This window comes from Pantherophis guttatus, chromosome 4, assembly GCF_059756535.1.
Source record: "Pantherophis guttatus breed Tessera chromosome 4, ASM5975653v1, whole genome shotgun sequence".
In the NCBI taxonomy this organism is placed as follows: domain Eukaryota; kingdom Metazoa; phylum Chordata; class Lepidosauria; order Squamata; family Colubridae; genus Pantherophis; species Pantherophis guttatus.
In genome coordinates, this window is record NC_142066.1 from 139,585,645 (window position 1) to 139,611,721 (window position 26,077).

General features: G+C 39.8%; 1 protein-coding gene across 2 annotated transcripts in view; it reads right to left on the reverse strand.

Annotated features, from left to right (window-relative positions):
* The window catches only part of MAP3K8 (mitogen-activated protein kinase kinase kinase 8), a 31,010-nt gene extending 8,935 nt beyond the window's left edge, over positions 1–22,075 (reverse strand). The window contains exons 1-7 of one of the 2 annotated variants that reach the window (XM_034401984.3): positions 21,833–22,065; positions 13,068–13,125; positions 12,604–12,938; positions 11,997–12,090; positions 9,680–10,044; positions 6,240–6,404; positions 4,893–5,154 (exon numbers count right to left, since the gene is read on the reverse strand). In XM_034401984.3, coding sequence (XP_034257875.1) covers positions 4,893–5,154; positions 6,240–6,404; positions 9,680–10,044; positions 11,997–12,015 — 811 coding nt within the window. In that variant the 5' untranslated portion in view covers positions 12,016–12,090; positions 12,604–12,938; positions 13,068–13,125; positions 21,833–22,065. Of the gene's footprint in view, positions 1–4,892; positions 5,155–6,239; positions 6,405–9,679; positions 10,045–11,996; positions 12,091–12,603; positions 12,939–13,067; positions 13,126–21,832 lie in introns of both variants that reach the window. The other variant, XM_034401986.3, reaches the window with a different exon arrangement.
* Between the last annotated feature and the right edge of the window lie 4,002 nt (positions 22,076–26,077).

Sequence of the window (26,077 nt, forward strand, 5' to 3'; positions counted from 1 at the left end):
AGCAAGGAGCAGAACTTTGCTCAGAAGGATGGTGAATATTATAACTTCGAAAGGTCTTTCCTTATGGCTGAATTCAAGTGCTATTTACTCAGCCTTCATTTGGTAGAAAACCCTATTGTTGAGCAATTCTCTACCCACATTGCCAAACTCTATCCTGCCTCTTCAGTAATGCATTTATTATAAGTCACTGCTACATGCTACTGTCCTAGTTTCGGATGATAGAGTGTGATAATCAAGCCTTCAGTTTTACTGCCCTATTTTGCTTGTCATCAGCCAGGAAATTAAAAAAAACTTGTCATTTGTAGAGTTATAACAAGAAAGGGGCAGGCCTGACAGTTCCTTCCTGTGTCTTTCTCTTATGCCCCATTCTTTCCTAACTCATGTTGAACAAAGTAAAAAAATAAATAGAGTAGAGTCCCAAAGGAAGCTGTGTTAGAAGCAGCTCAGTTGCTTAGGAATCTTCTTCCTTTCTTTGTGTAGCAGGGAGTATGTGTAATGGGGAGGGCCGACTGCGGGGCGCAGTGCCGATCAGCTAAGTGGCTTGGCTGGGGGTGTTCCAGGGTCTGTTTGCCCTGATCCCACTTCCACAGGGATCTCAGTTGGGTCCAATCGGGGGCAAGGGAGGGGCAGGAGCTAATTGGCAGCCCCGATCGCCATGGGCACCTGGACTGGCCAGCTGGAGATGTCCCGGGACCACAGCACAGTGTGACAGGACTCAGGATAATTACAGGGAGTGATACTCATGCAGCGGATAAATACTGGGCAGATGACCTGCCAGAAATTAGGGGGGAAAGGAATGGCTGAGGGAGGATATAAAAGGAAGAGGTGTGTGGCACAAAGGGGAAATAAAGGAAAAGTGAGGTAGAAAAGAAAAGTAGACAGAGAGAGAGACAAGCAGAGAAATGGCAGGAGGGAAACGGAGGCAAGCGGAGGCAAAGTAAACATAGGAAGAAGAGAAATATGGGAAGAGGAGCTTATTGGCCCACTCTGCCACTACCCCACTACATGGTCCCTGCTTGGTGAGGCTGCATGGTGAGGAGACGATAAAGGCAAAAGAGAGCGAGAGTGAGAGAGACACACAGAGAGAGAGAGAGAGAAGCTGCCTGGCAAGTTGCCAAACCAGTGGCCAACAGGGGCACCAGACATACCAGGAGGAGAACTGATCTAGGCAAGTGGGTGAGCCAGTGATCAGAAAGAGCGCTAGACATACCAAATAGAGAAGAAAGCTGATGCAGATGAGTGAGTGAGCCAGATGCACCAGAAGACAGGGAAGACAAGTTGATCCAGGTGAATGGGCAAGTCAGTCAATGGTGGGATTTAAATTTTTTACTACGGTTCTGTGGGCGTGGCTTGGTAGGCGTGGCATGGCATGGCATGGCATGGCAGAGCTTGGTGGGTGTGGTTTGGTGGGTGTAGCAGGGGAAGGATACTGTAAAATCTCCATTCCCACCCCATTCAGGGGAAGGATACTGTAAAATCTCCATTTCTTCCCGATCAGCTGGGACTTGGGAAGCAGAGAATAGATGGGAGTGGGGCCAGTCAGAGGTGTTATTTATCGGTTGTTCAAACTACTCAAAATTTTTGCTACCGGTTCTTCAGAACTGGTCAGAACCTGATGAATACCACTTCTGAAGTCAGTGATAAGAGAGGGCGCCAGATGCACTGGAGGATGACGGAGGTGAACTGAGCTGGGCGAGTGGAACTGCCTGGGTGAGCGACCAGAACGGGTTGAAGGCCAGGATGAGGAACAGAGCAAAAGACCTTGAGACATCAGACCAGCAACTGAGAGCAGGGAGGCTCTAGTTCTCTTGGGAAAGGGACAGAGGGATCCAGACTCCAGTGGTCCTTTTGGGGATAGCGCTATATTTACATCAGCAACAACTGTCATTCCAGAGTTTACCATGCTCTCTTCAGAAGGGAAAAGGGAGAGGAGCTATGCTAAATTAAACTTAATCCTGGCTGGGCAGTCAAGTGGAGATGTGCAGATCTAAGAGAACTGCAATACAAAGCTGTCCTGCAGATTACTGGGGAAGGCACACAAGAGGAAAAGGAAATTTTTCCTGGAGTGTTCATCTTTGACTATAGAAGAAAAATAAAGTTATGGAGGTCTGCAGGAATATGAATTGACTTTTTTTTGCTCTAAAGCACTTCATAAATGCTAGATGTGAAATGCTTTCAATTGCTAGGATTTCTACCACATTTTTCTTCGCTGGAACATTTCCTGATGCATTTCCATGCCAACTTAAACATCATCCACTGGATTTTCAAATGTCAGCATAGCTTTAAAGAGAGAGGACCCTCCGACGGGACAGGGAGGCAGAAAAAGCAATAAATTTTCTTCATAGAACTTTTCATTTTCCTGGGCCTGGAAATGCCCTTTTAAGTATAGATAATCCTCAATTTAAGACCGATCACTTTTCTACAATGGAGGCATTGACATACCCAAATGTGATGGCTATGGGAAAAATTGTAAGATGTAAAGACATTTTGAATGAGAAAGGGGAGCTGAAAAACAAATTGAATTGAATTGAATAGACAAGGGAGAGACTTAACATGGTGGCCCTATGTACAAATACAATCTAGATATCAAAAAGACGCTAAAATATATGGTTTTTATAAAGAACCAACAGCACTGGATCAAATTTTAATAGGACCGGAGGAGAATCTAATTAAAAAATTCTATAATTTATTGAGTATTAGAATGGAAGAAGAGCAAGTAAAGGAAACCATGACAGCGTGGGCATAAAACTTTGGGCACTCTATAGAATTGGATAAATGGTAAAAACTGTGGGATAGAAACTATAAATTAAGAATGTCCACTGCATATAAAGAAAATTTATATAAAATGTTTTATAGATGGCACTTCCCTCCAGCAAGATTAGCCAGGATGTTTAAAGATATGTCCAAGTGTTGGAAGTGCAATCAGATCCCGGGTTCGTACTACTAAATGTGGTGGACGAACCAAAAGCAAAAAATATTGGACAAAAATACATATCGGGATAGAAAAAATGACAAAGGAACATATAGATCTAAAACTGGAAATATTTCTGTTGGGTATTATACCTGAAAAATATTGTAAAAGGAATGTGTATTTAATAGTACATGTGTTAACAGTGGCCAAAATTCTGTTTGCACAACATTGGAAGGGCGAGGAGATCCCTACAGAAGAGAAGATAATAAAAAAAATCTTAGAATGTGCAGAAATAAGTAGACTAACTCTTGAAATTAAAGAAAAGGAAGACCCTGAATAGTCTGAGATATGGGACTTGTTCTATCGATGGTTAAATAAGAGAAACAGAAGTTAGAACTTTTAAAACTATAAGAGAAAGATTAATTTTATCATTACGGTTGATTACTGTAAGCTATTATTAATTCTAATTAGTATGAATAATTAATATGTATTAGTATTATGAAGGAAAAGCACTGTTACCATAAGATTATTGCTAGAGAATATCATCACTGTCATGATGTGGAGTACTATTTAAAGGAATTGTAACCAGAAAACAAACTGTCTATATGGATATTGAATATGTTGATCTTTCTATTTATAATAAAAAAAAATATTAAAAAAGACCGATCACTTAATTACCTATTTTCAAAGTTATGATCACTGCACATCCACCCCATGATCACCCCAGTCTGCATTTGTGGCAATTTGCACATCCAGTCATCATGTGACCGCAATCTGCAATCTTTTTTGCCGGTTTTATGCTACCTGGAACTTCCAGGTTCCAGCAACAGCAATTGGGGAAAATGGATTAACTTAAAGCATTTGCTTAACAAGGTTCTGAGCATGTGATGCCTTAGTTTACAACTACATTGACTTATGACCCTAATTCCAGGCTCTATTACAGTAACAAGTCAAGGAAACCTGTACTCTAGAGGAGAACTTTGGGATAAATTTCAGGAAATGGAAATAATTTAGGATAATGAACACTACAATGACAGATGCTACCTTCCACCCCCATGCCGAATATTACTGAATTTTGAACAGAGACCAAACCTAACGATCCAGAGCAATTCAATGCCCTCCAGGAATGCTAGATGTTTATACCTTTAACCAGGAGGTCCAAAGGACAAAGAAAGTAATTCTTGCAGATGAGAGAGAGAGAAAGGACTGAGCAGTTCCAACTTCAATGTTCCTGCTTTTACAATCTGTCATTCGTGAATACAAAACTTCCACTGCACACTTTATGCTATGCCATAGTGTGGTTTATTTGATTTTGGCCTAGTATTCTGCGTAAAACTAGCCAATCATGTTTGTAAGGTTTGTTTGTCAGGTGTAAAAATATCATAGTTAATTAAATAACTGGCTGGGCAAGTCATGACTTAATGGTATGCATGACTCCAGAATTTGTCTAATTAAACCAGAAAATATATGTCTCCGTTCTCAGAATGTTTAATCCTGATTGCATCACTCTATTCTTTTCAAGGGGTTACAACATAAATGGGGGGGGAGTCATAAGGTTCGTTAATATATACCAGTGGAAACTTGCAGACTTCCAAACTTACAATAGGCTTGCAAACTTCTGACCGTTGACTAAGTCCAATAAGAGCTACAGTCATCCCAACTTTCCTATGTTTACTTTTATGAACAAGATTCCTGAATTTAATGGGACTTGCTTCAGAGCAGTCATAGTTAAGATTGCAATGCATGGAGCCCATTTAGCATTTAATTCATTCCATTTCCACATAACATATTGTCCTTAAAACATTCTCAACTTTATTATCTACCCACTGTAGATGAATGTATTAATAAAAGTTAAGTTGGATATACCATGTCTCTAAGGTGCAGAAATTCAAGTGATTTTCAGTAAGTAAAAATCTCCAAATAACCTTAAAAGAAGCTGGGGTTATCCTGAATATAGTTTATATTGCACAATCAAACTTACGTTTGATATCCTGATGAATAACTCCCTTTGAGTGAAGAAACTCAAGTCCTTTGAGAATATGTTTGGCCAGCCAGATGACTTCAAATTCTCTCAAAGGCCCACAACTTTCTATCTTTTCTAGGACAGAGCCTCCTTCTCCTGCCTCCATAAAGAGATGGATTGTCTCATCCCATAAGATGGCTCCATAAAGTTCAGCAATATTTTCATGGCGAAAGCAGGCTTGGATTTCAACATCTGATGGCTTGAACTGTTCCACGGGAACCTATGTGCCAAATATAAACTGATTAAATTATACCATCCAAGCAAAGATAGTTCTGGTAGAATGCCTGCAAAAGCTTAATTTGATGGTCTATATTGTGAAGTACTACCCTGTGTTCACATAATAATCTGGAAAATTAAGATTATTAAATTGAAAAACAAACAAATGAACAAGAAAGTAGATCCAGAAAACCATTCAACCACAACCTTCCTCTCTGGAGTCCCAAGGAAAAGCTAGGGCTTCTTTTCATGCTGGGGAGGCAAACTGACCCCAAACCAATTCAGCAAATTTAGCTAGAATGGGGAGGAGGGATTTCCCTTTGTTCTTTTTTAATAATGGACAGAGAAAGCCCATCTTTCTTTGATTGTTACTCATCGTCTTAAGAACTTTGCCAGAGAATGATGGAGTATCTATGACAGCAGGATTGTGGTCTATTGATAGAAATTACTGCTTTAATACAGCAATTCAGGCAAAGTATTAGAAATAAAAATCCTTCCATATGTTTCTACTGTAAAACGCTAGTATGTTCTTTTAAATCATAAAAGCATGTCAACATCAGTATAAATGGGCAGAAGCTTCCTATCTTTTTTTTTTTATGATAGAATGCTTATAACATCCCATCCCAACCCAAAGGGCATTAAGCTTTGGTTGATTCATTCTTCTAGTGGCATTCTATCTTTTCTCCGTGGATCTCTCATTGGCAAACCAAGACTATTCAAGTGATGTTCTATCTTATCCTGACCAGACTTAATTAGTTTCAGCATAGTTATCCACCTCCAGATGGTTGTTAACCATAATTACATTTAGTTATTTATTAAATGTATACAGCCACCCATCTCACATATGTGACACTTCAGCATTCGTTGATGAAGTATGTATTGAATCTCTTCCAAAGAAGAAGAGAACTGGGTATGTCTTACTTAGACCAAGTTTCAAAACTTGAGTCTACCATATGCATGTTGGAGTAAGTTCATTTACAAAATGCTGGTTTCTATCATAAAGGAACAAATAAGTCTCGTTTATTTCAGCATTATAGAGAAGGCCTAACGTGTCACAGGCATTGCCAAAGATAATTAAGAAATCCTTACCAGCTTGCAAGCCATCCGCTTTTTGGTTTCTGTATCTTGTGCCAAGTATACTTTCCCAAAAGCTCCCCTTGGAATGAAGTCAGTCCCAATATTTCTGTATGTTAGCTTCCAAGGAAATAGAAGCACGTCTGAGTCAATCTTATAGCGCCCATTTTTGGGTTTGATCTATTTAAAGATATTTGAGATAAAGGAAAAATCAAAACACAATACTCTTTCACAACCTTTTTATTCTGAAATACAGATGAGTTTACTGGAATACACATACCTGAATTAATCTATATGCACCAACCATCTACCATTACCTTGCAATGCCTTTTCTGAGGTCTTACATTTTCCCCAAGATCTTTCTTACTAGGGCCTAGAGTCTGTAAACTGGTATGTGGGAAAGACCTGGGAAGATGCTGCCAAGGGAATGGACATCTGAGATTCAGACATGCAGGATATTGTCCACAGAGGGTAAACCAGTAGTGGGTTGCTACCGGTTCGCCCCAGATCTGGTGAACTGGTAGTGGCGGTGGTGGGAAGCTCCGTCCACCCCTGGATGCTTCTGCACAAACAGAGAAGCATTGTGCGTGTGCGCAAGTGCCCATGTGCCCATGAGCGAACCGGTAGCAACCAGTTTTGAAACCTGCCTCTGGGGCAAACCAGGTAAGAGTCGTGACCTGATGAGCTAATTCTACTTTGTTGTGAAGCTGCATGGACAGAATCTTGTAAGTCTGAAAGTACAATCCTTTCCCACCTCCTTTAGTATCCAAGAAACTATGGATGTCTCTCACCCAGCCAATTATCCAATTACAGGTTATGCTGTGTCTTATCTAACTGTATCTTTGGAAGTGACTTTTTGCCCAGTCTTCCAAGGTCTTTGTCACATACCTTTACAGAGTCTTAGTAGGTAACAGCAGTTAATTTACCTTGGCTGATTTCAGAAGCTAAGCAAGATCAGCTCTGGAGTGTGTCTAGTTAAGAGACCATTGGGACACCTATGGCTGATAGATACATACTATAGAAGAGGAGATAAAGGAATACCAAAATGAGCCAGGAGTGAATTACATATGAAACGCTGCCAGGAAAAATACATGGATATGTGGATATCTGTATCTAGGACAGAACATAGGTCTTCACAAGCAATACCTATAAGGTGACAACAGCTCTAAGCTACAGCTCTTTTCTAACAGAACATTGCTGATGTTCTACTTTTCAGAACATAGCAGTTCCATGACCATAGTAGTCTTTATATAGAACATTAAAATGGGAACAGCATGTGAAGTACTCAATTCATCTTGAAAATATTTATAATTCCAAGTGGTGATTAGCCTTGCATAAAGCATAAGTTGCACTTAATTGTCTGGCAACAACAGCTTGATTGACATCCTAATCAGCAGGCTTACATAAGGTGTCCTTTTAGTAGTTTATTGGGTAATTCTGGCTATCTTCTAACCTTTTGCTCTACAGAATTGTGAGTTTGTCTCTGAGAGCAAATACAAGGTATTGTATCTTCAAAGGTTGTATTTAGGAGGTTGGCAGAGAAGTGTATAAACTAATTTTTTCTCAGAACAGATGATGCAGAAGAAATTTGAAATCTAATTATTTGTATACTGGAAAGAATGAATGGTTCTTTGAAAGTACAAGGATTGTTTTTTAACAAGGTAAAGTTCTCCAAAGGAAAATTAATCAAGAGAAAACTATCAAAATATCTGGGGTGAGTTCAAGTATAGCAAGTAGATTACTATATTTAAGCCTAGCTTCATCTGCTCTAAAATAGTGGGATTTCAACTGCCTCTACAGAGATTAATCTGTACTATGGAAGTTTAATTGTGTTTGAGGCCATGATTGAATTGGCACACAAGCAAAGCTGAAGTTGAAAAACTGAATGGAGAATGAGCTGGCAAGACATCATATGGTATGCTATCTGATTGGAAAACCTTGTGAAAAGACCTGAACATATGAAAAACAAAACTAAAAAGCTGATTAGATCCATCCAATGGTTTCTTACAACTATTGCCTGCCATTTGATTTTAAGCTAAGTCTACTATAAGCACTGGTTTATTACCTAGCCTCACTTTTTCTCATCTAAAAAAAAAAAAACTGACAGAAATCAAAGGGCAAACTCTCTTCGTGAGAAGTGACAAGAAGGTTGAAGATCCTCTTTTCCTGGCCTTAATTTCAACCTGTTATGGAAACTTCATATTTAATTTGCGTTTTGTCAAGAAATATCAAATTTTCTAGTTCTCATAGTCGCAAATAGCAACTCTGAGCAAGGATTGATACAACCACCATAAATAAGGGCTGACAAATATGCTCTCCATGGAGACATGGTTGATAACTGCATAATTTTAATAATTTGAACTGTTTTCAAATATTTATCTTTTTACCATTTCGTATGTCTACAGTCATCTTATTGGTGAGATGGGCAGTATATTAATTAACACATTTAATACTCAGACTTTAGATTTTTGTCTCAGTCTGTATTTTTACATGAGATTTTTAATTGCATCATGGCTGAGATTTAAAGTTGGGGAATGCACAAAAGTTGGCTTTAGTGAGGTGGGTGGCTATATAAGATGGATGGATGGATGGATGGATGGATGGATGGATGGATGGATTGGAAGTAGAGACAGAGACAGATATAGACAGACAGAAAGAGACAGGCAGATTAATTGGAAGGCAGCTCCAATGTAATTTCATATAAGGTGTCACAGGGTGATAAATGCATGCATCCTAGAAAAGCGCAAACTATCTGTTTTAGTTTTATGTTCATAACTACAACTCTCTTTTAAAGAAAGTGAATCAATTTATACAATAAGGTCTCACTCAACAAGCTCAATGCCTCCTCTTGATTGCTCAGCATGACCTACAACCTGGGATTCCCTCATGACCTCCCAAGTATTAATCAAGTCCAATCCTGCTTAGCTATTTGAAAGAAGCCAAGCTCAGCTAGCTGCTAATAACAGTATTGCACTCCGAGATTTGTTCATTATAGTTGCAAACAGAAACTTAAATCCAAGCTAAAGACTCTGCTTGCAGAAACAACAGCTCAGACTAAGATTCATTTTCCTGTACTATGTAATTTTCTCCTGGAGCTTCAAGTGGTATTTCCCCTTTCTTTTCAGGGTTTTTCCGGTAACTCTGGGCCTCACAAGGAAATGAGAAAAAGTGTAAGAGGTCCAAGGTCACTCAAGTAAGGTGCAGTACTTCAATACCTTCACCATCTCACCACTTTGGAACTAAATAATATCTAACTCCCATATTTAGATATTATACAGCGTGATAAGAGTATAGGAATGTCTGTGGACAGCAATGGCTGGTCAGCAAATTCTTATCAGCCAGACCTAAATTGTGAAAACTCCAAAATCCAGCCACAAAACCCACAGCTTTGAGCCAAGTTCCATATGAAATACATGCATGCAGAATAGCTGGTGGAGGTTTTAAAAAACACACACCATGTTTAATATGATTCCAGATTCTTGTCGTCTCTGCTGGCACAACTGCTTTGCGGTGTTTGACACCTGATTGGCAAATGCAAGCAGGTCTTCCACACTCCCATACTTGACACACGAAAGCAAAGAAACTTCTCTTCGGCTGAACAGCAAAGATTCAGTCCGTTCCTCATTTTTGTTCTTTTCTGGGTGCAGAGCAATGAGGCTGTCTTTGTAAATTGTCAGGTCACCTTCGGGATAAAGGTTCTCCATGATGTCAATTACTTCGGACATATTTAAATCTGTCAGCAGTAAGTCAAATTCTTCCTTATTTTCACTACCAGTACTCATATACTCCATTACTGTATGTTCTCTTCCTCTTATTCTACCTAAAAGAAAAAGGAGTAATATTTTATGGTTGGTTAAGAAATTGCAACAGAGGAAATACTACAACAGAAATATGTAAGGGCAATTTACACATCTCTACATTTAAGAAGGAGAAAAAGCAGAACTGTGCAGTCTACCTAATCATAAAATACAAACCAGCAGATTTTAAGTCCTAATTCTACTCTGTATAATTGGAGAAAGTTCACTCTAAGCAGAGACATGTCAAATAAGCATCAATATTAGCTCTTCTGAAAGCATTGATATTAGCTCTTCCTCCTCCAGATGTGCTAAATGTTAACTATTATTCCTGATTACCAAGGTCAAATATGGCTGAAGACTAGTAGAGCCAAAGTGAGAGCAAAAGATTGCTGAAGATCAATGGGTGAACAGGGTCTGACTTAGAGCAATGTGTGTTGGCAGTGGGCCTGATCCAGAGTTGCATATGCTTAAGTACCTCTGAATTCAAGGGAATCTCCAAGTCAACTGTACATTAGGCAACCATTGGTTTTGAAAGGAGTTCAACATGTCTTGTGTCCTTTTCCAGCAGATAATCAAAAATACATTTAAGAGTTAATATTATCAACCCTGCTAAAGCAGAACGTACTCACTGAAATCTAATGCAAAGGTAGGGAACAGTGGCTGTTTTGTTAATACTGAACTATATTTCCCAGCGTCTATGACCTAGGCAATTCTGACCGGAACTGTTGGGAATTACATATTCAGCAAACATTGTACAACTATGATTCTTATCCTTGGAATGGAAGGCCAGTGATGCTCTCCAATATGATGGAGAATGGTGACTATTTGAATTGATTATGAGACATCAAGTGGCTGTCAACTCCTGTCGCCCAAGTAGACTGAATGTAGTCTTTAAGGTTTTCTGGTAGTACTACTTAAAACCCATCTTTTCAACAGTTCTTTGCATGCAGAAGGTCACCATTCTGAATGATCGAACTATCAACTACTAAACAAGGGCGGGGTATGGGGAGGAAGGAAGGGGAGGAAGTCAGACATCTGAGGTGGCAGAAAATTTAATTCTGCAATTCTCTGGGTTAAACTATCTTGCTGCTTCTACAAAATGAGCAGCACCAACCTGGGGAGATTTTGCTTTGGTCTTCTCCCTACCACGTTTATTTCTCATGCTTGAACTTCATCCACCGATAGCCGCCAAGGCTGATTGGACCCATATCTGCTTATGATCCAAGTAGTCCCAAAGAAATCCCAGGACTTCTTTTACTCATGGACTGAAATGTGCCTGTTGCAACCAATAGATCAGTGTTTCTCAACCTTGGCCGCTGGACGATATGTGGACTTCAACTCCCAGAATTCCCCAGCCAGCAGAGCTCTGCTGGCTGGGGAATTCTGGGAGTTGGAAGTCCACACATCGTCCAGCGGCCAAGGTTGAGAAACACTGCAACAGATTAACCCTCTGGGCTGATAAAAAAAAAAAAAGTGGAACCTACAATTGCAGGAAAAACATTAAGGCACCAACTAGAAATCAGGAGACTGTAAGTTTGAATCCACCTTAAGCATAGAAACTGGATGAGTAACTTTCTCAGCCTGTACAGTAGGCCTGGGTAAATCAAATTCCGTCACAACCAATGGATCAACACTTTACTAATCTGAAAAAAAATAGACCCAGCAATTCTGAGAAATAACCTAGGAAGGAAAGAAAAATTCTAGCTTCCCTGCTTTTTTCCAGTAATTTAGTGCAGGAACTTTCTCCATGGGGAAAACTGGAAATTCTGCATAAAACAGCAGAGACTGTAGGATACGAGTGTTAGAGATGATATGCTTCATTACCATAGGAAAGTTCCAAAATTTTTCTACATTACTGTACAATGATATCATAGAGTTAACTTTCCCATTACATTGTTTCTAATTTACTTTTTTTTTTCTGTGCAGATTTTTGACATAGTTCCAGTACGAAGCTGGGGAAAGGAAGGGAACTTACAGGAATCCAAAACTGACATGTCAACTAAAATCACTTCCCAGTGCTCAATCAGAAGAAGAAACCTTCCTATTCACAAGAGGGCTCCCTTAAAAACCTGGAAAAACAAGGATTGCATTATTTTAGATAATTAGATCATTGGAAATCCCCTGAGGCTTTATTTGTAGACAATGCTCCTGTCTCTCTCTCTCGCTCGCTTTTTTTTTTTTTTAGAAAAAGAAAAAGAATTATAACTACTGGCTTGTAAAAATATATTTATTTTCAGATTTTATATTAAAAAGCACACATTAAGCAAAGATTTCTCCAATCCACTGCTACTGAATTTGATGGTTTACCGAGATGACAATTCTAAGAAAAACATCTCTTCTGGAGAACTGCATCATTGTGCTAAAATTATTTGGCACTGAAATCTGAGAAAGAAAAAGAAAATTCAAGAGGAAAGGAGGGCTCAGCCAGCACAAATTCATCTACTTACTTGAGACCTTTAGACCTGATCAAGGATCAAGGATCTTTCTCTGCAATTACTCTCCTATTTGCTATTCCACCTATACCTAAACCTATGTAGACCTACTTTTCCTCAAGCTGACAGGCAGGTTTCCCCTTGACTCACCTGGCCCACCTGACAGATTCTCGACTATCTGTATCTGCGGAGGGAAGGATGAAAAAGTGGACGGTGACACATGAGCAGAAAATATGGGTCAACTCCTCCTGAGGTTAAGTGACATCTGATCTGATGAAGCTGCCAGGCAATGTAGCGTGCGTAGCTGCAGTTTTGGGTCCAAGATTTTTATCTTTCTGCTGGCGGGGAGCCTTTGGGCCAAGGCTTTCATACAGGATCAGTGGAAAGCACATTTGCCAATCCTGTCTTAAGAATTCTGTCTCTTCTGTGGTGACTAAGAGCTGCCAACCAGCTTTGTCCCAAATGTGAAGAGGATCAACTCACACCTTCAAAGAAGCAGGCAGAAAATTTCAAGGACAGAAAAATGGAAGGAAGAGAGCTGGACAGACTCTCTGTGGCCACAGAGAAACTTAGGGAAGGGGGATATTGCTCACAAACTCCCTTGGTGTGCTCACCCAGACTGTGTCAAGTTGAAACCAAGCAAGGAGCTCAGGAGTATCACTTTCTCTTTCCCTAAGCCAGAAAAAGAAGAAAACATTCCAACTTAATTTTTTGTACATTTCAGGCTCAGTCTTGTGCTGCCCACATTACTGCTGGTTTTATATACAAGAAACAAAATACATGAATAAAATAGTTTTTTTTAGTTTCTTCTGAAGGCCGCCTAAAATCTTCCCCATAGCCAGCAAATATTTACAGTAAATGTCCTCCATTGGGGTTTTCACATGGATGCTCTCTATCTGTATAATGATAGACTTTGTGCCAGGGGTGAAATCCAGCAGGTTCTGACAGGTTCTGGAGAACCGGTAGCGGAAATTTTGAGTGCTTTGGAGAACCGGCAAATACCATCTCTGGCTGGTCCCAGAGTGGGGTGGGAATGGAGATTTTGCAGTATCCTTCCCCTGCCACGTCCACCAAGCCACACCCACCAAGCCACACCACACCCACCAAGCCACGCCCACAGAACCAGTAGTAAAAAAAATAGAATTTCATACCACTGCTTTGTGCCATTTTTTAAAAACACCTTTCAAACTTGCTGCAACTGTCGTAGTGGAATTCCTACTGCAGATTCAAACCCTAGATAAAATTAAATGCATGAACCCATTGCCCTAATGAAGTCTGGCTTGTCACGGAAAGGATTGCCAGATATCTGAAAAGGACAAGGATAGTGGTGTGTTGCCCGCGGTTCAGACCGGTTCTATAGAACCGGTAGTAAAACCGGAGGGAGGCACCGCCCATGGACCCCGACATCATCAGAACGCTTCTACATGCACGAGTGAAGCGAGCATGCACACGGCCCCGTTGCGAACCAGTAGTAAAGATGAGTAGAACTCACCATTGGACAAGGAGGACAATTGTAAAGGACAAATAGGGAAAAAAGGAAGGCACACAAATTGTTTAAATTTCTTGGCATCCATGACCAACACTACAGTGAAACACTGCAAAAAAAAAAAAAAAAAGAATTCGGCCTACAGATATATGAAATTATTCTATCCAATATCAGAAAGACGGGTTTTTCAATTGCAATATTTTTCCAAATATTGCAATAAATCCAATAAATTCAATAAATCTTTATTTTCAAGAACATCTTGAACAATAATACTGAATTGATCACAGTAAAAAAAAATACCATTATGAAAGCAGCCCAAATTTTTTCAAAGAAGCCCAAGACACTAAAAAAAACCTGGACAATATTTGATTTTAAGGCTGTACCTGCCAAACAAAACACATGAGAGAAAAAGGATGATTATGTTCCTCTTTTTACTGGACCTCTGGTAAGCATACTCCCAGGTAGAATCAAGGTGGCTGCTAGTGTCCAAATTAAAACATACTTTTTCTAATGTTGCACATATTTTTTTAAAAAGGGTTATCTCTACAGCTACTTAAAATCCAACCTCAGCCTCACTAGACTACGTTTTTAAAAAAAGGACTCCTGTGTTGGCATTTAACTCTAGAGATATAGGCTTTGAAAGGTTTTCTCTTTCACCAAGAACAATAATTATTTCCCCAATAATGAGAAAAAGTCCCTCAGTGTCATAATTCCAACATATAATCTTTAGTCAGAGTTTCAACCAATCGAAGGACTTTCAGCAGCAGTTTGCAGGATTTGTTTTCCTCTTAATGGATTTCCCAGGACAGAAGTATAATGTAAAATGATACGAAATGGTACGATACTTGAAATAGAAGAAAAAGATCAAGTGGGACTCTGATAAAATAGCGGGGCAATTACGGAAGGAAAAAAAAAACCCTGACAAAAGGAAACAGGAAATTACATTCATTATAAGTTGAAGAGAAGGTCAGAGCAAATCTTTTACAGGTTCAATCAGTGGTGGGTTGCCCCTGGTTCGGACCGGTTCTATAGAACCGGTAGTAAAACCAGTGGGAGGCTCCGCCCACCGACCCTGAGGTCATCAGGAGGCTTCTGTGCATGCACAGAAGTGCGCACGAGCAAAGCAAGCCCTGCTGCGAACTGGTAGTAAAGGTAAGTAGAACCCAACCCTGGGTTCAATGTCTATTATGAACCACCAGGTTTTTATAGGAAATCTGGATCCGAGCACTGATCAAATCCCAAATTGTTATCTCAATACCAGTTCTTGGAAGTCTTGTTCTTTACCAAACGCCTAAAATGTTGAAATTCCCCCCCCCAAAAAATAACATTATTATCCTAGTTTAACAAGGTATACACACTGTGTGAATCTACCCTTTTATAAGTACGTTACAGTGGATTTCTCTGATGACAAATATTCACCAATCAGTGATCCGTGGCTAGGCAACTGGAGGATCGCAGGAGGCAATCTACATGCCGTCCATCATGTCAGATCACCTTCTGAACACCTTTGCAGTGAATTCCAAACTCTACCCATACAGACCAGAAAAGATAAACATAGCATTGTTTACGCTTCCATGAAGTCTTTAAATATCTCTGTGTAAACCTTCTTGTAATTTCAAGATAATTATGAATACCTGCAGCCTCTGGAGATGAGAGCTTTGCATAGTTGACATCATTCTAATAGCTCCAAAATGGGTGAGGCTGTGTTTTAGAATTAGTCTTCATTTAGCACAAGAGAGAATGAGTTGGGGTGACCATATAGATTTTCTTAAACAAATTTTGTGACCAATCCTCTTATTTGTTTGTTTGTTATTATTTTATTTTATTTTATTTGTGTGCCACCCATCTCATCTAGAGGTAACACATACAGCTTTCACAGCGAAAGAAAGCTGAAGTAAGACTATAACCGCAATTGCTATTTCACTTAACAATCGTTTCACTTAACAACCAAGTTTCCTGGTCCCCCTTTTTTGCTCCATTCCTAAGGAATTACCTGTCATCAGAGGGAGGGGTTTCGCAAAGCACAGGAAGGAGAAGGGACACAAGACTTCTTAGGTTACCCCATTGCGTTCCTTGCTCTTAGAATCCAACCCCATCGCTTTCTGTTCTGATACAAGTGTGATCCACAGTTCTCAATGGCTTCAGACAACTTATAAGAATAACTTTTCATAATTATTCTACCTGCAAATGATCACTAAATGAGGCAATCACTAAATGAGCACTACCTCTACTCTCCCACCAAGAAACTACAGGTAATCATCACTTAATAATGTAAATTGGACCAGAAACTCGATTCTAAGTGATGTGTTAAGTGATAAAGCATGATGTTATGAGACTGTGCTAGCTTACAAACGCAATTCTAAGGATCCCATAGCCCCATAACTGTCATTTGTAATCTCCTGCCAGTTTCCCCATTGGCCTGCTTGTTGGGAGCTGGAAGGAAAGGTTGCAAATAGTGTTCATATGACTATAGGACACTACAATGTGGTAAATGCCAACCAGTTGTCAAACACCCAAATCACGATTATGCAATTCCCAAAATATTGTAATAGTCACAACTACAAGGATCCATTGCAAGACCTCCTCATTCAATGCTGGTTGTAACTTCAAACAGCCACTGAATAAATAGTCATTCAATAAGGACTGCCTGTACTCACTGCAATTCTATAGGCAGGTTAACACTATTTTCTTTCAAAGAGTTTTGGAAACTGGCTGACTACAGACACCTCTTTTGAGTTTTATTGGAGGTTTTATCTTTGCCTTCTAGGGTTATTTTTGGTTTGGATTTTGTTCAGTTTTAGTGGCTTATTTTGAGGGGTGGAGTATTTTGGGATTGGGTCAGGTTATAAATTCCATAAATCAAGCAAACAAGCAATAAACATTTTTGTAGAGGTTCTCAGATTTCTAGCTTCTGTGTCCCAAGCTACAGAGCTTAAAATTATAGCAAAAAAGACTGGCAAGATTATGATAATGATTAAGGCTTGTTGAATTACTTTGGAATACTTACTAAGTAAGTTGTTTGTTCATTTTATATTTAGTACTCTGTTATTTGCCTCATTGCTCCAGAATCACAAGGACACCAAGTAAAGACTGGAATATTATCACCAGGAAAAAAACTCACAGAACTATCTTTTCCAAGCATTTTCTTTTCCTCATTCCTTAAATGCATTGTGTACAATGTTATCTTCCTAGAAAAAAAGGTTTGCTAGGAGATAGAGAGGATGTGATGGAGCCTATTCTAGAAAAAAAGGACCTGTGACCCCTTAAATGATATACACACAAAAGCACTGAACAAAAGCAAGGATGCTTGTTGATAAATACCTGCACACAACACCTTCCCTGATTAGGCATCACCTTGATATGTTGGACTACAATCTCTAGCCAGCAGGATAGCAATAGCACCTAGCATCTATTTACCTAGCTACCTACTTACCTACCTCCTACCTAATTCACATGGACATTGAGTGGCATAAAAATCCCAAAATTGAACCTTAAAATCACATAGACAGCCCAGACTAAAACGATCTTAATGCTAACAAACATCACAACAGAGCCCCCAAAAATGCATTAAATGCATTAAACATTAAACTGACAGGAACCAAAGTCAGGTTTTAAGACCTCCCAGGAACCCCAGAAAAGACAATATGTTGGCTGTGGAATTCTGACAACTGTAGTCCGCACCTAGATTTATATACCTCTTCACAGTGTTTTCCAGCCTTCTCTAAGCGGTTTACAGAGTCAGCCTATTTCCCCCAACAATTTTGGGTCCTCATTTTACCCACCTCGGAAGGATGGAAGACTAAGTCAACCTTACTAGATTAGGCAAAGTAAAAAAAGAAAACAAAACTAGATGAGGCAAATCTGCTCTACACTTCGGAATAGTCAAGAAGACATTGCCAAATAGCTATACTAAAATGCTTACCACAAAGAATGCTTAAAATGTAATGAATGAGAAAAATCATAAGGTCTAGAAAGGTGGCACCCCAATTAACTTTCCACTAACTGACCTGCAAAGTCATTAAGAAAGGCGTAAACCAAAATTCCTAGGGGCAGGGACACCCCATGTGTTTTTATGTCCCCACTGAGTTGAAACATGACCTAATTCTGAAGCAAGTATTTTTCAGTGACTTTTCTCCATGAACCTGATTCATTCAATTTACGCCTATCAGATCAACATGACAGGTGATTCAGGACTGTAGCATCCAGACAAACTTGATGCTGGAGTGTCAGGCTAGCAGCCTGCTTTTGCCCACTCCACCCAAAATGCCAGGATGAGGGTTTTTTACAGGATGCCATTCGTCTTTCTTGCCTGGGATTACCAATACAGGAAACCAGGAGTGTTCCAGCTGTCCACTTTTCTTGCCTTATTATTGCTGGGGGAAAACTACTAAAGTGGTTGGATGGCTGCTGAGTTGCTTGGTCAATAAAATCCAACTCAGCTTCTCTCTTTGGGGATTCAAGGTTCTTCATTCCACAAATGAATATGCAAATGATAAAGCAAAACAAGCAACTCAATGCCATTCACCGGCTTCTAACCTCAGCTACCCAAAATTTTCTCTTTTAAATATTTAAGATTCTGCAAATAGAGTTAGATCCATGCTTTTGGCTTTTCTGTCTGCTTTGGAGAATAGCTGTTGAATTGCCTATCTATCTACCTACCTACCTACCTACCTACCTATTGCCTAATTCACATGGACATTGAGTGGCATAAAAATCCCAAAGCCGTAAAAACAATTAAACCATAAAATCACATAGACAGCCCAGACTAAAACGATCTTAATGGTAACACACATCACAACCGAGCCCTTAAAAATGCATTAAATGCATTAAACATTAACCTGCCAGGGACCAAAGTCAGGTTTTTTAAGACCTCCCAGGAACCCCAGAAAAGACAGTATGTTGGCTGTGGAATTCTGACAACTGTAGTCCACACTTCTTAAATTTAACAAGTTGAGGCACACTGCTCTGATCTCAGTTGTCATCATGAAAGGAAGGAATGCATCACATTTCATTTCAATAAGGTGCTTTTAATTGTTGTTAGCCACCCAGAGCCAGGAATTTGAGATGGACAGCCATATAAATGAAAATAAATAAAGATCAATGATAAGTTTGTCTTAGCTTTTCAATGTTATAAAGAAGAATGCTATATGAGGCTAGAATAAAGTCCTCGGGATACAGGCCATAGAAATTGAACTATCACTATTACCCTGAAGTACCAGTGACTTTAATGGGCTTCTTCCAGGGGTGAAATGGTCCCAGTTCGGACCGGATCACCCGATCCAGTAGCGATGGCAGCGGATGGTTTGGAGAACCAGTAGCAAAAATCCCTGCGCCCAGCCCCCCCTGCTCAGCTGAGCCATGTGATCATCAAAGACTTTTTTCCCCTCTTTTAAAAGCATTTTTTCTACAACCTCTTCAGCCCAAAAAATACTTTTAAAAGGAAAAAAAAGCCTCTGATGATTGTGCGGCTCAGCTGGGATCGTCAGAGGCTTTTAAAAGCATTCTTTTCTACAACCTCTTCGGCTGAGGAGGTTGTAGAAAAAATGCTTTTAAAAAAAGAAAAAAAAAGTTGGCCACGCCCATCCAGTCACATTACACACACCCCTACTAAGCCACACCCACAGAACTGGTAGTAATTTTACATTTCACCACTGGCTTCTTCCCTAGACAAAATGACATTATCAACAGAATATCAGTGAATTTTGCCCATTTTCGAACCAATAAATTTTGCCACAGTTGTTAAGTGAATCATTATAGATGTTCAAATTAGTGACATGTTTGTTAAACAAAATCTGGCTTCTCCATTGACTTTGCTTGTCAGGAGCTTGTAAAAGTTGATCACATGACCATGGGACCAGTGGTGAAATCCAAATTCTTTTACTACCGTTTCTGTGGGCATGGTTTGGTGGGCATGGCAGGGGAAGGAAACTGCAAAATCTCTATTTCCATCCCACTCCAGGGGAAGGATATTGCAAAATCTCCATTCCCACCCCACTCTGGGGCCAGCCATAGGTGGTATTTGCTGGTTCTCCAAACTGCTCAAAATTTCTGCTACGGGTTCTCCAGAACCTGTACGAACCTGCTGGATTTCACCCCTGCCTGGGACACTGCAACCATCATAAATGCATGCTAGTTGCCAAGTATCCAAATTTTGATTGCATGACCACAGAAATGCTACAATTTACCTTAAGCATGAAAAACAGTTGTAAGTCACTTTTTTTTACTGCTGTTGTAATTTCAAACAGTCACTAAACATATGGTTCTAAGTGAAGGACTACTTGTGCAGAGTAAAAGTCAGGCCCATAGGCCATTCACACTGTATTTTTTTCTCCCAGTTAATATATTACTGCAATTGTGAAAGTTCAAATGTCATGTGTCAAAAGCATGAGGAAATGTGTAGAAGAAAATGGGAACCATTTCAAACACTTAAGGTAATGTTTATAACGAACTGTGTATAGACCTGAGTTTTGCTACACTCTATATTTTAGTAAATAGACTATTTCTTATTTGAAATTGGAAAAATGCATTTTTTTAAAAAAAGGGTGAATGAGTTTTCTCCTTGTCTCTTGCTTTTCACTAGTCAAATATAATTTCTGCATAGGCAAATCCAGAATAATATCAATTAAAAACAATAGGCAGCAACTCAGGATGTTAGGAACATTCTTTGAATTTTTCATGCATTTGTACAGGAAAGAAATTAACAAAATGAATGCCACAATTCTGAGCAAGTATTATAAACATGTTTTTAATCTGCAAAAAATAAGTGTTCTTTCTTAATTCAGTGATTTAAGGCATAATAATATTTAGGAAACTAAACAAATACCCTCCAGAGAATATTATTGCTATGGACTTGCTAAAAACTTTGGAAGCTGGTATTCCACTGCCCCTCGAATGCTAAACTGGAGAAATAACCTTCAAATCACTTTCTAGCACAGATTTGTCTTGAGCTTTGCAACAGTCCTATCAGGTAAAATAAAGTTGCTATTCTTATATTGTAAGCAAGAAGAAGGGAGAGTCCGGAGCTCATGATAAACTTTGAAAGGGAATTTCCTCGCAGATTCACCTTCCTCTCCAAGGACAAATATATTCCACTGAGCTTCTCCCACACTACTGATGGGAACATTTGGTGATAGTTAACACAAAAGACAAGGAGACTCTTGTATAAGTTTGCCTTCCATCCAATGCAAACTTAAGAAGATCCATTTCCAACAGACTGATACGAGAATCCGAGATTCCATTGTTAAATATTAAATTCAACTGTTTTAAATTCATGCATATAACATTTGTAGCTTAAAACACAAGTTCATACCTATTCTGAAGATATTTTTAAGTAGATGTTCGTCAATTGCTTAGCTGAGCCCAATAAATTAACCAACCACATTTTAGCAAGCAAACTGATATAAAAAAACAGTTACAGAAGAGCAAAAAAATTATTTTTATTTTTCCCAATGCTCTCCAGGATGGAAATAATGGGTGTAGACGGGTGTAGCTAGGAAACATTACAGCATAAACTGCTTGATTTAAAACCTGGGTTGGACTACCATTAAAGAAAAGAGTACATCAAGCAAACGCTGACAGGACATTCAATATTTAAAGAGACTAAGATCGCCCTATTTAACGCCTAAATCCTTATAAATGGTTCCTAGTTTTAGTTCCCGGCTGTAAATGCGATGCATAAAATACTTACTACATTCCCAAGTAGTAGGGTTGCAAAAGCATAAATAAAACATTTCCCAAAGACAAGTTGTGACCGAGTCGAAATTCCCACGTCATTTTTAACCATAAACAGCCGAAGATCAAGTCAGGTTACATTAATTCCAAAAGAAAGAAGTAATTTTCTTATGCCCAAACTCGTCCTTTCCTTCATAGAAAATAGGCAACTGGTTTACTTACACCCGGGAGCGCGAATACGTTTGACCCTCTGCTCCTCCGCCACCCGCGGCTCTCCTGTCACCTTCCCTCTTCCCTATAGCTGACCGGGCCGAGGGGAAAGTTGCCTCCCGTCCGATCCTGTCCCGCGAAAGGAAAAAAGTATCCCAGGCGAGCAACAGGTGAGCGCGCTGGTTCTCCCCGCGCGTCACGTTCGATACCTGGGCAGGCTGAGCGCTCGGCTCCCCTGCTGGAACGGGAAAAGCCGGGCAGAGGAGGAGGAGGAGGAGGAGGGAGGAGGAGGAGGAGGGCCGATTGGAAAATCCAGCCTATGCAGCTGCAGAGCTCGCCCGGCAGGGAGGAAGGTCCAGTTTTGCGCCGCTTTCGGTTTCGGAAGCAATGCGGAAGGAGAACGGGGACCGCGGCGTGGTGGGTTTATCAGGGCGAGAGGCGACGAGGCTGTCGAGTAACAACCTGCCCAGTCCGAGTGTTTTTGGACACTGAACAGGCCTGCTATAGGGCTGTCTTTCTTTTAGAGTCGGGCTGTGTCTTGAAAAAGAGGTGAAATGAGATGGGGGGCGGGAGAATAGAAAAAAGAAAAGAAAAGGATTTTATTTATTTAGATATTTTATCCCACCCTTATTATTTTATTAATAGGAACCAAATTAAAGGGCGGGTGGGTGAGGGGAGATGAAAAAAACAAAAACAATTTGGAGAAACAAATTAATGGGGGCAGAGAAATGGAGGAACAAAAGTGGTCAGTTCTTGTAAGGCCACCAACAGCAACAGGGTGGACCCTATTGTGTGGTTCCTACTACAATCTAAAAGTTGGCACAGCAGGGTTTATTTTTTAAAAAAATAACTGTGTGCATGTGTAGGAAGTTAGCACCCACCCCTTTCCTAGAAGAATGAAATATTTTAGGAAATATTAAAAAGGCAGAATATTATGTTTCCCTTGATGAGAAATGGAGAAGCATGTTTTAAAGACAAAGCGGCTCCCACTTTCTTGGCCCCTCCCACCCTTTGTCAATGGGCCAGAGGCAGAAACTCAGTTCCCTCCCATCTTTGTCAATGGACCATCATCTGCAACACAATAGGACCCATCTAGCAACAGAAACTCACCACATGGCACCTGGGAAGATTACATCAGCCAGCAAGGCTAGCTAAAACCCCCACCCCCTGGGAGTCTGACAACCAATCAGGATACTCTTTCGGGGGCCCAGGAAGTTTCAAAGCCAGAGAGGGCATAAAATCCGGAGACTTGCTGCATCTTGGCCCTTTTCTGTTCAGGAACTCAAACCATGTGATCCTGTCCACCATTAACCATCTTTCCAAGCAATCTCCATGTTTCCAGTGCCTTTTTCCCCATTTGGAGCTGAACCCAGAAGGATATTTCTTCTAACACATGGAACATACAAACATTGTATTGTCTGGACTTAAAGCAACATGCTAAAAATAAGCAGTGATATCAATAAACAATGACATCAGACCTGAATCATTGACCAGCTAGCCCATACTTCAATTCAGTTACAAAATCTTAGATTTACTACCATACAAGAGTTCTAGAGATTAGTTTAATACAGGTAGTCCTTGACTTACAGTAGTTCATTTAGTGATGGTTCAGAATTACAATGGCACTGAAAAAAGTGGCTTAATGACCGTTTTCCACAGTTATGGCCTTTGCAGCATTTTTCCATAATCATGTGATCAAAATTCAGATGCTTGGCAACTGGTTCACATTTAGGACCGTTGCTGTGTCCCAAGGTTATGTGATATCACCTTTTGACAATCAAAGTCAATAGGGAAGCCAGATTCACTTAACAACCGGGTTACCAACTGCAGTGATTCACTTAGTAACTGAGGCAAGAAAGGTTGTAAAACATGGCAAAACTCACTTAACAAATGTCTTACTTAACAACAAAAATTTAGGGCTCATTTGTGATTGTAAGTCGAGACTACTACCTGTATTCTAGTAAAAATTCTCAAAACCATAGGGAGAAAGATGCCTCTAAAAATTCCAATGACATTACCTACTTTGGATCAATGAAATATCTGCAAGAAAACAACCAAGCTCAGAGAGTACCAAAGACCCCTCGTTTCAACCCTGAGCTACAAATATTCTCCTTTATTAATGCTAGTTTCTTCAGAGAATCTTGGCTAAACGAAGCTTAGTGAGACATCTGAAGCCTGGCATATGGATGCTCTTCTTTGCTGATTTTAGCAGATGCTTGCTTTTATTCTTACACTGTCCTGCAGATTTGTTGCTCCAAAAGAGAATTGCTAATAATGTTATGAGTGTTGTAGGCTAGGGCAGTGTTTTTCACCCCTAGCAACTTAAAGGGTCTAGACGTCAACTCCCAGAATTGCCCAGCCAGCATGTAAACCATAATGAAACAAACTAATGTTATGTCTTCATAAAACAAGCTAGGTCAAAACCTAACTTTCACCAACTACTAAGTTAAACCTAACAGTCTTTATGATAAATAAAACATTACAACCCACATCATTTATTTTAGTCATCTATTTCTATTGGAAAAGACAGAAAATGTATTTGATACTTCATCTGTCATATACAAAATTGGTGAAATGTATGGAAAATTACTTCATATTTTTTGAGAACATGTTGGAGATCCATTGAAACAAGCAGATGACCTGTTAAAAAATTATTTCAGTCACACTACTGTATTTACCACAACTGATGTAATGCAGAATTTAATTTGAAATAAGTGCCAGAATGGTGACCAACCAAAGCCTTTACACTGGCATGCTGCTACAGTTTAGATTATGAATTACAGTTCATAATCTAAAATTTGACACAAAAGCAGTGTTCATTAAAAAAAAAATAGCTCAGGAATGTAATGTGGAAATCATTGTCTAACCTTTTTGACTATTGGCTCAGCTCAGGTAACATGGTAAACCAGAAACAATCACATCACCTCTTAACATATTGCAGTAAACCAGCCTATATTTAATTCAGTTAAAGCTTTAGATTTACTCTTACTGTGTAAGAGATGCAGAGACTACTTCATGTGCTAAATTATAGATTTATACATTGGCTGCAAAACTCTGGATGGCTACTAGGTGGCAGCACTGGCATACTAAACACCCCACTTTGTTTCCTTCCAGCAGTTCCAACTTATCTAGCCCAGACCAGAAAGTTATATTTCAGCAGCATCAGAGAACTGCACAATGAGCCCCTATCAATAGTAGGTTTCTACCAATTCGCCCCAGTTAAGGCGAACTGGTAGGGGCGGCGGCTGGAGGCTCCACCCACCTGCCTGGTCGTCATCACGGACACTCTGCACATGCACAGAAGGTTCTGCACATGCGCAGAAGTGCCACGCGCGAGCACTCACAGTTCCGAACAGTTAGCGAAGATAAGTGGAACCCACTACTGGCCCCTATGTTTATGAAGTGTATGTTACTGTAAAAATAAATTAGAGTAGTGTTTCCCATCTTTGGCAACTTTAAGATGCATGGACTTCAATTCCCAGAATTCCCAGCCAGTGTGGGTTAAGCATGAATGGCTAGGGAATTCTAGGGGTTGAAGTCTACATCTTGAAAGTTGCCAAGGTTGGGAAACCCTGAATTAGATGACATTCTGCTGATGAGATGGGATGCAACAGAGGATATTTTTTTTTCCTCTTAACACACACAGCCAGCCTACAAATTTACTTTGGAGGCTTGGGGAAATCCCTGGGCAGATTTGTAATGCATGTAAGATTCAGGGAGACGGAAACTGAAAGTGAACTGAAGCTTTAACCTAGTCCTAGTGGATATAGTACCTGCTCACAGGTTCACATCGAATGTATCCCATGGTATCCATCTTACTTGATTTCTTTTTTTAAAAAAAACCTAGGATTTAGTACAGATGCAGTGTGCTACAGTTCTCTTATGTTGAAATGTACAGGTTTGAAGAGAACTGAATGTTGTTCCTTTTATGTATGTTTCCTGATCTTCCCAATATAAATAGAATTTTTTAAAAAAGAGAAGAGCTAAGTGGCACCATCAGTTAATATTGTCTAAATGTTAATACATTTGTATTATCATATGAAGGAGTATAATCACCATTTTAGCCACTGTCTATCCACTGCAGGATAAAGGCCTCTTCTGCGTGTTTCCAACCAATATGGTCCTGAGCTTTCTTTTGCCAACTGGGCTCGTAATACTTGCTGATGTCATTGATCCATCTTATTTTAGGTCTCTTTGGTGGATGCTTTTTATTAAGTGGGATCCATTCTGTGACTGCCTTGGTCCACCTGCCATCAG